Source organism: Pungitius pungitius, chromosome 19 (assembly GCF_949316345.1).
Source record: "Pungitius pungitius chromosome 19, fPunPun2.1, whole genome shotgun sequence".
NCBI lineage: Eukaryota > Metazoa > Chordata > Actinopteri > Perciformes > Gasterosteidae > Pungitius > Pungitius pungitius.
Genome location: NC_084918.1, coordinates 6,954,089 through 6,971,531, shown reverse-complemented (window position 1 = coordinate 6,971,531; position 17,443 = coordinate 6,954,089). Strand labels below are relative to the sequence as shown.

The window sequence follows — 17,443 nt, the reverse complement described above, 5'->3', positions numbered from 1 at the left end:
AAAACATGCGTGCAGGAAATGCTATTTAGTTCATTTGTAAAGTAAATAACACCAGAAACACCTGAGTTATATACACATTTATTTGTTATTCTGCATATGCTAATAGACGTAATGGGGAACAATGCTCTACAGAAATGTTGACATACATACCATAACAACAAGTGTTCTGTGATCACATAATTGTTCTTCTCGACTACTACATGCATAGGCCTACAATGATGTTGCTTCATACGGAAACAATCTGTAGCTCAGAATGTGTCTAATGATGATGCTCTCTAAAAGTTGAACAGAAAAAAAAAGAATAAAAAATCAAAAACCGTAAGAGGCAGAATACACAGAGACTTAAGAAGAAACAATGAAGCGTTATGCATTTCAGGGAGCACGGTTTGGTAAGCACGTATGAGTGACACAGACAATACCCATTCTCCCAGAGAAAATAAAGACACAGCCTTTCCACTCCATCACAGAGGATAATACCACTGTTAGACAGTAAGACAGAGCAGTCGTGTCCCTGTCAGCTCACAGAATTCATTTCACTCACCACACAAACATCATCCCAAGAGAAGTCATCTGATGAATCCAAACCCCTTATTTATCTGTCAAAATGAAGAATAACTTGAGGCTATCACAAGAAGACATGATCACTACAAACAATGGATGAAAGTAAATATGTCAAAGTTAACGTACTGGTACAGAAAAAATAGTTGGTAAAAAAAAAACTGAAAACCCCCAAATCACTTCAACCTACGCTGACCCCACATTTTACTTTGGAGTACCAAAAAAAATCTGGGTTTCCAATGAGGGATCAATCGTTATAAAGAATCTGAATCTCTGATCACAAAGTTAAATTATGTTGATGTGGGCTCACAGTATGCCACAAATAAACACAAATAAAACATGGACCACAGCGGATCACTGGTATGATGGAACCCCGACAACTTCATTTAATCTTGGCCTTCCTTTCACCTACTGATCACCTCGGGGGGACACAGAGCCCCTGGAGGGTGTTGGAGCCCTTAGTGCTGTCAGCTTGGGAAATAATCAGATGTATCATTTTAGTGACGGTAGGGATGTATATGGTCTGTTAGACATTCTCCCTCTGTCTATTTATCTTGAACTCTAACAACTAACTGCTGTGCCTTTGTTGGGGATCACTGAGGACTGAGGGGGGGGGGTTACTGAATGGTGGGGCACGGATTACCCAGGAAGAGGGAGAAATCCTTACCCGCTCCTTACCCCGGGAGCCAAGACATCAATGTGGATTTGACAACATCACCTTTTTGAAAAAGTACAGAAGTAACTACTTGACAATAGCCGTTAAAGAAAAAAACAAAACAGAAAATCTATCCAATCGGAACATCAGAGAGTTATAGAAAACCTGAGAACTCAATAACATTACTTGTGTGTGTTACATAAAGACCTGATTTCTCCTACAAAATTAGAATTTTCTGTACAGTGCTATATGAACAAAGCAAAATGACTTGCTACCTTCTCATAAACAGCAGTGTTATGAAAAGGCACGCATCATTTCAACCACCATATGGCAGGAAATTGTGGTCGTGCTCCATTTTGGTTTAGAAAAAATAGAATTATTCTCAATTCACAAAAAACATAAAATCCTTTGTGTGGCCATTGGAATTAGATTATCTTAATATATTCCTCAGACATTTATTAGATTATGTAAATCTAACAGCAATATAAAAGGCCCAAAGTGGTCAATTTGGATCCGTGTTCCCACAGATAATCAAATCTGAGGTCCATTGGTGTCTGCCATCAAGATGCCAGCCATTTAATACGAAAAAGGAAAAGTCAAATTCTCATTTGCATTGTTTGTTGAGATTATGGTAGTTGTAATACTGTTTTGCCTCGTATTAAAGATATAACATTTGAAAAATACAAGTATTTTCTGCCTGTACACTTACAAATCCCATAGACAGAAAATAAAGTGCCACAATTCTTGGCCTGCATAGATTGCAGTATGCGGTATTGCACATTCCACACCTCTCTGTGAGAACACAAAAATTATTTAATAATAATCCGGAAAAAGAAAGAAAACCATAAAACAATCCACAAAGAAATCGCTAACGTAATAAATGTCAGTACCATTCAGGTTTGTGTGGCTTTCACAAACACACTGCTAGTACACTCATCCCAGTGTCATGCTGAAATGGTAAATAAATATTCCAGCACTAAAATTGGAATTGAAGGCAACATACAACAGATATTTCAGTCAGTGTAAATGAAAAGCGAGAAAGAAGAAAAGAGAAAAAAAGGACTCCTTTGGGTTTAAGTTTGACTGAAAATATTTTTGTTCACAATAAAACACAATAAATAACAGTCCAAGACACTAAGGGTATACAAAAAAAAGATGCCTTAAACTTTTCCGCAGAATGGGATTAACTTGCAGTAGTATTGAAAAAATGTCAATAACAACATAAGGGCGCTGAGGATAGGACAATGAACGCAGTGCAGGTAAACAAACCATAAGGAAAAACAAAACAAAACCCTTAACTACTGTCATAATACATGTTATTACTGTATATGTTACTATGCAGTGGAGATAGTTGAAAGCTTGTCAATGTGCTTGATTTGGTCCATCGATATCAGAAGGAATATTATCATTTTCTGTGGTATTTTATCCCTTTTGAATTGCCAAAGTAGACAATTATAGTTTAAAGCATATATATATATATATGTGTGTGTGTATTAATGACCAGATTAGTGTGCTGAATAAATAAATAGTTTTAACCCTGTTTTATGGAATCATGGTATGGAATCTACCGTAGATATTCTTTTTACAACCGATCTAGACCTACGTATTTCATAATTTATCCTTAAAACCACTTTAAGATGTATATATATGATGTTGGAGAATAAATACGATTTATTTCGTTATTTTGAATCAAAAAACTTGCACAAGGAACAAAACATGTCAAACCGTGTTGCAACTTCTGACACCATGTAATACACATTTTAAGTAGCAGTAGTGGTGCCTGTCCTTTCTAGTTACATACATGTTCGGCAACTACAGGCGTGTTCGGGGTGTTTTTCAAAGACTGAATATTTGATGCTCAACGGAACGTTCAACAGTCGTTATGAAAACCAAAAGCAATAATGTTAACGTTACAGTTTCATACACCATTTTTCACACGATAAAACATTACAGGGTCAACATGGGAACACTTTGCATTTCCACAAAAGGTAATGATATGTTTTTTTTATAGGTCGCTACGATGCAACACCCAGTCTGGGGGCTCTAACCCCCCCCTCCATCCCTTTCATGTTACAAATAGTTGTACCTTCGGTGCCAGTTTTGCAATTCCTCCCTGTGCATTGTCATTGCTTTAGATGTCCTAGTATTTACAGTGGAGCGCTTTCAGCAAACTAAGCACCGTAAAATATCTGTCTTTTTTAAATGCATGCTTTTTACAGATAAGTCCCTCTGTGCATTTCCTTCTTTTGCTAGAAAAAGGAGACCCTCGTTATGTACATCGGGAGGACCGAGATGTCAACATGAGTTGAAGGATTCACGTTGTTGTTCAAGAGCCTCCTCTTTGAGCCCACTGTTTGCCCCAAGGTCATTCTTCAAATCTGCACCGAGCATCTTTTTCAGCAAAACACAACAACACAAGTAAAAGGGACTTGTCATGCCATGCAAAAATATCTTTCAATACAACTAAACCCTTTGCCTTTTCGCTCCTGCTCTCACACCAGGCTGAGGTTTGCAGTGGGTCTATCGTCCCTCTGAGGTTCTCCTACGATCACATCCTGGTTTCACAAGTCGGAGAGAGGCTTCCATCCCCGGGTATCAGGTGGATATCGGTTGTAAACATGTGGTTCTCTACTTTGTGTCCACTTTGGTTGCTTTCAGCATCGACTTCCCCGCCTGCCCCGACCACACCCGGGGTGCAATTGTGTGCTGCCGCCGGTGACTTTGGTCCAACGGCGGCTCCGGCCACCTCCATCCGGTGCTTCTCCTTGTGGTTTTCTGTGGCTTGATCCTCATCGCCCGGTGGGGTGTCTACCACCAGCCTCTTAGGGGCCAACAGGCAGGTCTCCTCCTCCGCGACCCGCAGCAGCTCCTCTGCACCGGGGAGGAGCGGGGACGTCTCTCCCTCCGGGGTGTCGTCTTCCAGGATGCTGGAGCTGATGTCTCCGGGAGAGGTGGTGCTGGGCGGTGTCGGCGGGCCTTCACCAGAGGTCTCGGTGAGTTTGACCTTCAACTCCTTTATTTCCAGAGGGTTATTCCCTCGTGGAGATCTCAGGATATTCTCCACAGCACTGTTAAAGCTCTCCCCTTCCTCTACGGGGAGCTTCAGTCCGTCACCTGGGTCAACGGACTCATAGAGGCCATCTTTGCGCATGATGCCAAGGAAAGTGTACTCGTCAAGGGCCCTCAGTTGGCTTAAATCAAGATGGGGCGGGGCCCTGGGGTGTCTGACCCGACAGGGCCCAGCATGTTCTTTGTCAGAGTCTTGTTCTCTAAAGTCTGCTGAGCAGCCCCCAAAGATATCTGGAAAGGAGGATGGGACCTCCTTCATCTCCAGCTCTACTTTCTCTTTTGACGTAAATTCAGGGCTTTCATATGTCTTAGGCGAGACAGGGGCGGTCATGGTTGTGCTCAGGGTGCTCATGGAGCCTGTAGTGTTGAGGTTGGTTAAGGACTGAGACCTGGTCATCTGGTTGTACATCTCCTCCAGATTCTGCGCATTAAGGTGCTGTGGGGTCCTGTTTGTCCGCGGCGGACTCCCAGTGGTGCTGACGGTCACGCGACGAGGGGAGCTCTGCAGCTCAAGGTTTCTTTTAGCTGGAGATTTTAGGTCAGTCTCGGAGGAGGCGTGCCTGGTTGAGCTGCCCCATCGGCTTGGCGACAGGTGGTTGTCCATGTTGGTTTTTTCCTCTCCCTTTTCCACCACCACGTCCATTAGTTCCATACTGCGGGCAAAGGCATCTTTTAGGTTCATTGACACTATGCTACCATTCCTCTTGGCTCTCTCCAAAGCCTCCCTCCTCTTAATGGCCTTTTCCTGCCTCTTCTGCTCCTTGTAGAACTCTGAGAAGTTGTTGACAATAATAGGGATGGGTAGAGCAATTACCAGCACTCCTGCAATGCAGCAGAGCCCACCCACAATTTTTCCAAGTAAAGTCTGAGGGTAAATGTCACCATATCCCACTGTAGTCATAGTAATGGTTGCCCACCAGAACGAGGCGGGGATACTGGTGAATTTGGTGGCATCTTCATCTTTCTCAGCAAAGAAGACCAAGCTGGAAAAGATCATGATGCCCATGGCAAGAAATAAAATGAGCAGCCCCAGTTCATTGTAGCTCCTTTTCAAAGTAAAACCCAGGGACTGGAGCCCTGTGGAGTGCCGGGCCAACTTCAGGATCCTCAATATTCTCATGATCCTGAATATCTGCACCACACGGCGCACATTTTGGAACTGCAGCACGCTCTTGTTGGACTCCGTTAGGAAGATTGTGACATAGTACGGCAAGATGGCCAGCAGGTCAATGACATTTAGCGGGCCTTTAAAGAACTTCCACTTGTTGGGAGACGAGAGGAAGCGAAGGAGGTACTCCATGGTGAACCAGGCGATGCACACGGCCTCCACGTGGGCCAGCTGGGGGTTATCGTTGGCCTGGCCAAACTCGTCTGTGACCTGGAGCTCTGGTAAGGTGTTGAGAGACAGAGCGATGGTGGAGAGGACGATGAACAGGATTGAGATGATGGCTAGAAACTACGGGAGACAACAGAGAAGGAATAACATATTAGTGTAATTTTGTGAAAAATATGATGAATACAATACTTATTGTAAGTATACCATGAGTGATGAAATGTTTTTCTTAAGATATAGATCTTTTGTTGTCCTCGATCAGCATGTGATGGCTCAGTGAATTGAATAAATTCATGAAAATGCATGAATAAAAACGGCAATGTCTATAATATAATTGATGTCAATGCTTCTCGCAATACGGATTGACAAAGGACGATGTGATAGAAATTTCAAAAATGACAAAAAAGGAATCAAATCACTACCTACATTTTGGAAAAAATGCTGGGATTGTATATTTATAAAAAGAGTTTATGTAAGCAATACATGGTGCGTGTTTTGGCTGTAACATCATGTTATGTGATGAGTATGTGTACCTTGTTAATACACAGGGACAAGTAGTTCTCTCCTTCCTTTCTATAGTCTGTGCCTCTGGAAAGATACTGTATATCCCTACAATGCTTCAGGGATTAGCTGATGCCCTTTTCCCACAGCTCAAATCTGCTCAGCCAGCAGCCTCAACCCACACAGGTGAAGGGTCACTGTCCTACACACCATAGCTGTAGTGTAGCCACCACAATCAACCCAAAACCAGTGCATGGAGAAATCTGCAATGCTTTGAGCAAAGGCCTCCGTCAAGATAGGAAAACAAGGCACCCTGAATGCTAATCACAAACTGCATCAAGTTGCAGAACGTTATCTTACATGAATGGACACAGCGCAGGCTGGAGACAGTCAGTCCCGTGAGAATTAAAAAAATCCAGAAAATATCACGTAATAGTGAATATCACACAGGGATGGAGTGTCCAGCCACCTCTGTAGTCTGTAAATTAGCCTCTAGCTAACACTGACATGCTGAGCCACAGCCTTGCAACACCTTAAATAGATGTAAGAAATTCCTTCAATTAGGCAAAAAAGGAGAAAGATTGTAAAACAGAAGCCAAGGGGCGTCGTGGCTCAGCAGAGGAAGTGGTATCACTAAATGAATGCTGCTGCCGATTAGGTTAAACCTATTAGCGGCTAAGCGAGGCGACCTGGGCCTGGCCTGGCAGCGAGTTGAAAGACTGGAGTCACAGTAAGGACGCACACAGTTTCCATTCCCTTGAACATTTTTGCCAGCCACCCGTTCAGAGCACCTTTGCTCGTGTTCCTGCTTCCGACCACCCTGGCGTCACGTAACCTCCGAATGTAGAGGAGTGCATTCCAGCATGAGATCACGATCCGTTTATAGGATTACCGGCGGTAAATTGCGTCGCTTGCATGGCTGGGTATTTCGGATACAGGTAAAAGAATAATGGTGATTCATAAGAGTACACACTAAAGGTCACCCATTCTTTAGACGTCAACTATTATTTTAATAAATTCACACCTGGCTCAGAAGAGACACTTCATCTTCTCCTGTTCGGCACTTTGGAGAAAGTGAACGCTCTAAAACAGCACTACGGGCAGCTGAATAGATGGACTTTAACACCAACATGCTCAGACAGAGAGAGAAAGTGATGAATGTTTTCCCTGACCCACACCCATGCTATCTCACCTCCCTACACACCAATGCATCCCTTGCTCATGGACAGCGTCTAAATGGCTTTTGAACATGAGGATGAGCAATCCTGAGGTGGCTTGCATTAACCTGCTGTAATTGAGTGGGAGCAGTTAAGAAGATGCATCACCCGGACTCAAGTCTTGTTTGCCCCGATTTGCATGTGTGGTGGCATTAAAAAAAAACCGAGTGCAGTCAAACCAGTGGACCTGGAAGTGACCCGGCAGAGGAGAACTAACAAAGACAAGAGAAAAGTATTTTCATTGAACCAGACAATTTCAAATGTCCGGGGAAGGATTTTGAACAACAGTTCAAGGAGATTACTGGCATTTCAACCGGTGAATACAAATGGGCCGATTTAAAGATACAAAGCTAAATGAAATACTAAATTCTGGACATGTATCATAATTATACAGAATTTATATTTAGAAATATCTTATCCTCTCCGTCCAGGTAGAGGTGTTGACCTCAGGATGCAGTAATCGGCTTAGAGAGGTCAATGTCTTCATATGATGTCTTCAATGTGTGACATGCTTTACTTGTCTCAGGCTATTGAGATGCTCTTGCTGTACTATCGCTCCAACAATTCTACTGCAAAGACTGTTTTGAATGACTTTGCTACAAACTGCGTCACTTTGAGAATAACAATAATGAAAGGGGGTTTGAGGAAGAGAGAAAATGATTCAATGCCACAGGACGTTTATTTTTGCACAATAATCCAGGAACTTCCCTGAATTCTGAGCACATTTTAAAATACATCAGGCAAAAAAAATACATCACTTGACGAACGTCCTAACAAAAGAAAATCCATCTGGCCAAATACCTCAAGGGACATCTTTAAAAAAATAGCTCCAGCAAAAGTGTTGGCAGCAGTTTGGGAGAATATCTTTTGTGCCTCATCCACCAACAACAACCTCTTGCAATTTCATCATCTCCAACTCCCTCAACAATAAATCCCCTGGGAGACCAGAGCAGGGTGAATGACGTTCATCCAGAGGAAAAACGACCGCGGAGCAACTGCGTTGAGAGTCCCTTTGAGCCTCTTCTCTGGACATCTCTTTCCCCTCCTCCCTCAGTTCCCACAGTCGATGGACCCGCTAACGTCTCTGCAAACGTCCTGCCATCAGGGACAGCCCCGTGGTCGCACATCGACACCCCCGCCTGCATCCCCTTCCTTCCTTGGTTTGAGGAAAAAAAGAGGTGCAATTTTGGAAGAAGAAAAAAAGCCCACAACATCCACCAGTGGCGCATCTCCCAGCTATGGGGGGAGCTATTGATTGTGTACACATCACATTATGGCTCCTATTGATCTCCCTGCTCAGAGCTCTTACAGACCGTTATCCACCTCTGAGGTCCTCGCTGATCCTCTCTACTTCCCCATGTGTCATCAATTTGTGCTGGACAAATTGAACCGTTCTTTAGATATGATAATTTTTTCCTGGAAAATCAATCCAGGCGATTATGGTTATGGTAATGTGGATTGATCCCCGGACCTATTTCATCTCCTGAGACTGTAACTTTTCAAATTGAATGACCCTGCAAAAATATGCATGAGTGTAAATATGCATGCCTTATAACAAATAATTATTTGTTAATTTAATCAACCGATACACATTTGTTTAATTTCACTTATCAGACCAATGGCTGTTTATGCTGGAGTGTGTAAAAGACGTGCACAAATTATATTAGCAAGCTGTAACCAGCAATTAATTATATAATTGAGTTGATATGTAATATGGCTTCATAGGGATGCTGGCACACATACTTTAAGAGAGATTAATAAGGCATGTGTATCGAGGGTATGACTTGAATACGCACACCTTTAGAGGGATTCATCATTACTCAAACAGAGTGCAGAGACATCTTCCCTCCCACTGTGTCATTATTCTGCTGGTCGAATGCCTTTTTTTTATGGCTCCATTCCAAGGACTTCACAGAGAGATAAAAGCAGAGAGGGGAATGTGATACTTGGTGCTCGTCCACTGTTTTATCCAACAGCTCCTGCCAGGTTCAGATAGGTTTGCAGGAATGCCACCGTCATTACAATTGTGAAGCCATTAGTCTATTGACAATGTAATTGAGTTAATAAAGCACTGGAGAGAAAAGAAAAATGGCAAAACTGATTTAACTGAATCCTGTAAAACTGCCGCGGCACGTGTGCAATTGAAATGCGCCCATTTTAATTGTTTTCATAACTTTGCAAAGTCTGATAAAAGGAGAACGCTTTAGTATCCATCAGGCAAACTATTTTTGGCAACTCCAGAGGGAGCTTAGTGCATAATAACAAAGGCTTATCATTGAAAGAAAAACTATTGAGCTTTTCATTATATCTCTGACAGCTCTCCGTGCAGTCAATACTTGCAGTTGATATGACCCATTTGTGGTGCATGATGCAGCATCACCATACTGTGTCACTTACAATTTAATTTGTCATCAGTCATTCAGACTCGATTGCGGGTCCCTGCGTACTCGGCAACCGTAATCAAGAGTTTTGACATGATCACCATTTCTATCTCAGGTGCCTCACAATCAGCAAGAGAGAAAGTATTTTCCTTTTTGGTTTATTTTTTAGAGCAAAAAACCTTTTGACACATTAAAATCTGGAGGCATGCACCTAAGGGTTTCAGCCAATATGGTATACATACAATGTATATATATATATATAAATAAAATAGGGAGAGTGAGAGGTTCATTCAGCTGTACACAACCATTGGATGATTTGGCCGACAGCGTTTGAATGGATCCTTAATCAATAACCAATTATCATTACAGGCCGCGGACACACTTTGCTTCCAGAGTGCTTGAGTTAATTACTGGCCACAACAAGAAGGGGAAAAAACAGCAGAAGAACCAATTCATTAATTAAAATAAAATAAAAATGGCCTATCTGCATTACTGAGGAATTTCCCTGCACACAGTCTTTCCCTGAGGTCACTGCGCTGTGCTTAATCCGATCTCCTTACCAAACTTCATTGGGTCCCCTTTTTCATCCCATTCTTGTAAACACATTTTTCTAGTGTTGTTCACTTTCCTCCTCAAAGGCATTTCACTCCATTGCAGGCTTTATTTATACTGATATGTGTTTGCGTTACTTTCTTTTCTTTCATAGCCACAGGGAGGAAAGTGGGCTAGGATGAAATATTTACAGAATGCAATCACCCACCCGGCCTTACATTCGCAAAAAAGCGCCTGCTTAAAACCGGCAACACAGCGTGTGGGTCAGCATGGGCCTCCGTATTGCAGCAAGTTGTACCCACAAGACTCCCAAGGCAGTGTTTCCCAAATAAAAAAACTGAGATGTCTTAATGTAACGTAAACTGCGAGTAAAATATCCAATCTAATTTTTGTGATTTTCCTTTTTCTTCATTTAGGCCTGTCAATAGATACACAAATGGGAGGGGGAGGGGGGGTGGTGGCTCTACGGTCTCCCATTTGCAACAGCTAAGCCTCCGATGCTAAACGTTACATCACAAGCGAGGCCATTACTGGGCTCAACCTTGTGGTGAATTCCATAACTCTTCCCTTCAATCAAGTGCATTGATGAATGGATTCACAGCTCTGATAGAATCCTTGAGCCATCAGTTTGCAGAAATAACTAATAGATAACTAATGCTGGGTCATTTTATAGATGCGGTTACGCAGCGGTCTTCCTCTGATGTCAGATTAGCGGCGGTCAACACTTGTAGTTCTTTTCACTTTCAGAAAACCTCTAATCACGTCGATCTATGTCGCTCTGTTTATTTGGTTCTCTCTGTCCTTCCTCTGCAATCTGGCCATCGGTATTGCCCTTTAAGTCCCCTTGTGGCAAATCAAGGGCCGTGACTCTCACAACACAAATGTCACAAAAACAAAAAACGGAGAGAGGAGCGAGATTATGCACTCGCAGGCCGACAGGGAGAGGAGACGGACGTGCTAAACGGGAGGGCAGACTGACGCAAAATATCGTACTAAATGTAATGCAAAATTCATTGAAACAAAACAAGTTTAAAAGAAGCAGAAATGTAAACCCGTTGCGGGCGAAAAATCCAATAAAACATATTTTGTTGAGGTGAAATATGCCATGAGCTGTGAGACAGGCTGAAGGTCTGCTTGTTCCTGCGCCTCTAGATTCTATCAACATTACTTTGTTGCTCTGTAATTGCTCTGGCCATGTCTTACCATCACAGTACATCTTTCTGATGATCCAGGCATATTTACACAGGAAAACAATGTAAACAAAGTCCTCGCTGCTACGTCCTTTACCGCCAAGTTGCTGGTGGAAAAAGCATGCGTGAGCGTGTGCATATTGTAGCAGACTGAGGGGAGTGGTGGTAGAAGGGAGGTATGTTGCGGCCCGGTGGTTCCACCCCCGAGCCTGCTATGGACCTCCCCCGCCTAACGAGGAGAGGCTGCCGGCAATCAGGGCAGGAGGAACTCAGATATAAAGGAAGCAGGGAGAGTGAAGGGGTTGGTTGGGAGTAGGACAGAGCAGAGAGAGGTGTGGTGACAGCGAACAAACAAACGGAAAACTGAGGTAATTGTTGTGACTTGGACCGGCTGACTAACCCCCCCCCCGTGTATTGACCCCCTTTGGACGAGGACCCGATTGATGAACGACCCCCCCTTTTGGATGAGGACCCGATTGGCGAACAACACGTGGACCTGACGAAGGGAGGGAACGGTGAAGTGTTGCTAATCCTCCCTCATTTGCCTCCAATAAAATACTACCTATTGTACTCCTGGTGCCGGCGTGTCTGATTGAGTGTGTGACGTGGACCCCCCCCCCGGGCGTGCCACATATGGTGGAGAATGCGGGCATCGATCTAAACTCTGTAAATTACCGTGACAGAGTACCATGGAAGCATTGGTGAAGCAACTGGTGGAGTCAAACCTCGCCCAGCAGGCGAGGCACCAAGAGCTGCTGGAGGAGCAACGTCACCAGACCACGCTCCTGCGAGCCGAACTCGGCCGGTTGACAGCCGCACAGGCCGACAGAGTCCCAAACCCAGTCAGTTTATACTAAAGTTAACGGAAGACGATGACATCGAAGCTTACCTCCAAGTCTTCGAGAGAACAGCGGCAAGAGAAGCATGGCCACCGGAGCAATGGGCCAGTCTGCTAGCTCCGTTTCTGTCCGGTCCCGCACAAAGGACATATCAGGACCTGACTGTGGACCAGGCAACAAACTATGGGCTGCTGAAGAAAGAGATCCTGCGGCGGTATGGATACAGTCTCATTAGCAGGGCCCAAAGGTTCCACGACTGGACGTATGAGGCCACAGCCCCCCCCCGAGCCCAAATGCACGACCTAATCCGACTTGCAAAGAGCTGGCTAACCGCGGAGCCACTGACGCTCACGCCCATTGAGAAGGTGGTCATCGACAAGTTCCTGCGCGCCCTGCCATTTGAGGCTAAACGGTTAGCGAGTCAAGCTAACCCTCAGAGCGCCGATCAGCTGGTTACCCAAGAGCAACCGGGGCCACCAGTACATCCTGGTGATACTGGACTACGCCACCAGATACCCGGAGGCCATTCCCCTGCGCACCATGGCTACCAAGGGAATAGCCCGGGAGTTGGTAATGTTGTTCTCCTGTGTGGGAATACCCAATGAGATATTGACGGACCAAGGAACCCCATTCATGTCTCGAATTATGAAGGATCTTTGCAAACTGATGAAAGTGACCCAGTTGCGTACTTCAGTGTATCACCCACAGACAGACGGGCTGGTGGAGAGATTCAACCGGACACTGAAGCAGATGCTCAAGAAGGCGATGGAGGCGGATGGGAAGAATTGGGACCAGCTGCTTCTGTATCTGATGTTCTCAATCCGGGAGGTACCACAAGCTTCCACCGGGTTCTCTCCCTTCGAGCTCCTGTATGGAAGACGACCCAGGGGACTGCTGGACGTGGCGAAGGAGGCTTGGGAACAGCAGCCATCACCCCATCGCACCGTCGTGGAGCACGTGGAAGAGATGAGAGACCGGATGGCGACTCTGTGGCCCCTGGTACGGGAACATATGCGGGAGGCCCAGGAGGCCCAAGCTCGGGTGTACAACAGGGGAGCACAACCACGGGACTTCAAGCCCGGAGACAAAGTGCTGGTACTGGTCCCCACGTCGGAATGTAAGTTTTTGGCCAGGTGGAACGGGCCATATGAAGTGCTGGAGCGGATGGGGGAGGTAAACTATAAAGTCCGGCAGCCGGGGCGTAGACAACCAACTAAGATATACCACGTGAACTTGCTGAAGAAATGGAATGCCCGTGATGTCCTCTGTTCTTTTGCCCAAAGGAAGGCCACGGCAGAGGCCAAGCCCGCAGCAGTACCCATGGGAGAACACCTGAGTCCAGCACAGAGGCAAGATCTAGGGGAGTTGGTCAACCAGAGCCGGGACGTGTTCTCGGAGGAACCAGGGCGCACGGATCTCATCGAGCATCACATAGTCACTGAACCCGGGAGAAAGGTGAAGTTGAGACCGTACCGCATACCAGAAGCGAGAAGAGAGGCGGTCAGATCCGAAGTAAGAAGGATGCTAGAAGCAGACGTTATAGAGGAGTCCAACAGCGAGTGGTGTAGCCCGATAGTGTTGGTGCCGAAACCAGATGGCACGACTCGGTTTTGTAACGATTTTAGGAAAGTTAATGAAATTTCTAAATTCGACGCCTACCCCATGCCCCGTATCGACGAACTAATTGAGAGACTGGGAACAGCCCGTTTTATCAGTACGCTGGACCTCACAAAGGGCTATTGGCAGGTGCCTCTGGCCCTTGAGGCACGGGAGAAAACGGCGTTTGCAACCCCGGACGGATTGTTTCACTACAAAAAGCTGCCCTTCGGACTACATGGAGCCCCGGCAACCTTCCAGAGGTTGATGGACAGAGTTCTACGTCCCCATCAAGCGTATGCGGCGGCGTACATAGACGACATCGTCATCCATGGGAGTAAGTGGCAGGACCATCTGCACCAGGTGAGCACCGTCATACAGGCCTTACGGGAGGCCGGTTTAACGGCGAACCCCGCAAAGTGTCGACTCGGGCTGCATGAGGCTGAATACCTCGAATACACGATTGGGAGGGGCTGCGTGAAACCCCAAGTGAAGAAGGTAGAGGCGATCCGGGAGTGGCCCCGGCCCAGTACAAAAAAACAGGTACGCACATTTGTAGGATTGACAAGCTACTATCGGAGATTCATCCCGAACTTTGCGGCCGTAGCAGGCCCACTGACAGACCTGACCAAGAACCGCCAGCCCAACCAGGTGAGGTGGACCGAGGAGACGGAGAAAGCCTTCCAGGACCTGAAGGGAGCGCTGTGTTCAGGACCTGTACTGGTGACCCCAGACTTCTCCAAACCGTTGGTGGTACAGACAGACGCATCTGAAACCGGGGTTGGGGCAGTCTTGTCACAGCTGCAAGAAGGTGAGGAACATCCGATCCTATACATTAGCCGGAAATTGTTGCTGAGAGAACAGAAGTACTCCACAGTTGAAAAAGAATGTCTTGCGATCAAGTGGGCCCTAGAGAAGCTGAAGTACTACCTGCTAGGACGACATTTCACCCTCATAACGGACCACGCCCCACTGGTTTGGATGTCAATGAACAAGGACAATAATGCTAGGGTCACCCGCTGGTTTCTATCATTACAGCCCTTTGCTTTTTCTGTCACCCATAGGTCGGGGACGGCTCATGGCAATGCAGACGCCCTCTCCCGGCGGGATGCTCTAGGGAGCTGGACCGCCCCTCCCTCCCGGTCGGAGCTGAAGAGGGGGGTGTGTAGCAGACTGAGGGGAGTGGTGGTAGAAGGGAGGTATGTTGCGGCCCGGTGGTTCCACCCCCGAGCCTGCTATGGACCTCCCCCGCCTAACGAGGAGAGGCTGCCGGCAATCAGGGCAGGAGGAACTCAGATATAAAGGAAGCAGGGAGAGTGAAGGGGTTGGTTGGGAGTAGGACAGAGCAGAGAGAGGTGTGGTGACAGCGAACAAACAAACGGAAAACTGAGGTAATTGTTGTGACTTGGACCGGCTGACTAACCCCCCCCCCGTGTATTGACCCCCTTTGGACGAGGACCCGATTGATGAACGACCCCCCCTTTTGGATGAGGACCCGATTGGCGAACAACACGTGGACCTGACGAAGGGAGGGAACGGTGAAGTGTGGCTAATCCTCCCTCATTTGCCTCCAATAAAATACTACCTATTGTACTCCTGGTGCCGGCGTGTCTGATTGAGCGTGTGACGTGGACCCCCCCCCCCGGGCGTGCCACAATATATTTCTGTTCATGTGGAGAACGAGCCTTCGGCCCTCATGGCGTGATAACATTATTACTCTGACTCCCCCTGAGAGAAGACAACAACAGGCAGACCAGAGATACAGCCTGTGACTCATGCACATGTAAATGCACAAGGTGTTTTTCTACAAACACATGATTATGTTACATCTGCATGCACAAAGGATTAATCGTTCAAAGCCATAACATCCAAGGAGTACAAAATAATCACAATAGATAACTTTCTTATGTTTGGAGTCCTTTTCAGCGGAGCAGCTCTGTGTTCTTGAAGGGGGGGGGGGGGGGTTGTGCCTTCGTGCGTGACGGAGAGAGAGAGAGAGAGAGATTGAGAGCGCCTGAGAGAGCAGTCAACAGGGCTAAGTGTAATTACCGCTAAGTGCGATCACTGTGTTAATCATCCGGCCAAGGCCACATAATCAACACTTCCCCCGAGCCACGGGCCAGAGAAAGGAAGGAGAGACGAACACGCCGCGAGGACCTCGTACCCGCTCATATTCCTCACCATGTGCCGCAAAACAAGTCGGCGGGCACTCGGGGGCTTCGTCTGTGCCTATGCAGATAACAGCCAGGCGAGGGATCTGTTACAGGCTGCTCTACCCCCTGAGTCTCGTGATTACATCGTCCGTCTGAGCTTGGAGGCTGACGGAGGATGGAAGGTGATGAGCAGGCAGTGTGTGTGTGTGTGTGTGTGGTGCTTTTCAGAAATGTAGTCAGATAAATAATGACTTTCCTGTCACCCCTCTGGGGAGTACGGGAAAACCTCACAGGAAAAACTCTTCTCCAAACTTCCCACACACATATGCATACACACACACACACACACGCACGCGTGCACCTACACACACACATACAGCCCAAATGCTTGAAAAATGCCTCTTGCTCTTTTACAATCCCTACTCTGTCTTTCCAAAACACACCGTCACATTCAGCTGAACTCAGCCAGCTCTCACAGCTCTCGGTGCTACACCCTCACATGAAAAAGCGACTCCCCCCCCCCCTCCCCCCTCCTCCCTCTCCTCCCCCGCTGCTACCTCTATCTGTTATCCTCAATGAGTACGCGTCACCTTGCCGCCTGAGTCAAACTCTGTAACCATGGGCATGCCTCTCCTGGCACTATTAGCACATGTTGAGCAGAGAGCGGTTCTGTGACCTTTCCGCTCAGCTGAGGGATCCATAGGAGCCCCCCCTCCCCCATGAGCAGGGGGGATGATGCTGACACAGTTCAGGGTAAAGACAGGTGACTTTGCACACGGGAAACCAAAGCAACACCATCATGAATTCCAACAGCTAGAGATTAGATTTGCAGTTCACGGTAAACTTTTGGTTTTTAATTTTATTTGTCACCACATTCATTGGCTTTAAATTCATGTTGAACGATCTCTTGTTGTCCATTTAGTGCTTGACAATAAGTACCTATGGCCACAAGAGGGAGCTCCTCCTCCCCTTCAACTAGTGGAAATGCCCTTTCATGACTTTGTAATTTGATTTCGTCCCCTTTCCTTGCAAGGAGGCCCGTTGGGGGCGGTGAGAAAACTCAATTTTCAAGCTCCTGAGTTTTGATGTGCAAAAGAAGAGTTGAGTCGATCCCTTGGCTACTCTCTCTACCCTTCATGCAGATAATTAAAAAACACACACACTTTCCTTCTGTCTCTGTCTGGTTTGGGACTGCAGCAAGAGTGTACACAGAGGAGCGAGCTAATCCTAATCAAGTAAAAAGAACAAAGCACAATCATGGCTCTGGAGTGGCCCTCCCCTTCATTTTTTTTTTATCAACATCAGCATTCAGCATCTGCCCAGAACAACATCACTACAAAAACGTGGCCTGTTCACTATTGGCTTACGAGAGCACATTGTGTCAATCTCAATTGTACTT

At 46.2% G+C, this 17,443-nt stretch overlaps 1 protein-coding gene across 1 annotated transcript in view; it reads right to left on the bottom strand.

Annotated features, from left to right (window-relative positions):
• Positions 1-62: 62 nt before the first annotated feature.
• kcnb2b (potassium voltage-gated channel subfamily B member 2b) overlaps positions 63-17,443 on the bottom strand; it is a 70,288-nt gene continuing 52,907 nt past the window's right edge. Inside the window, exon 3 of the mRNA XM_062559316.1 lies at positions 63-5,738. Within this exon, the coding sequence (XP_062415300.1) occupies positions 3,762-5,738 (1,977 nt within the window). The 3' untranslated portion in view covers positions 63-3,761. The remainder of the gene's footprint in view (positions 5,739-17,443) is intronic.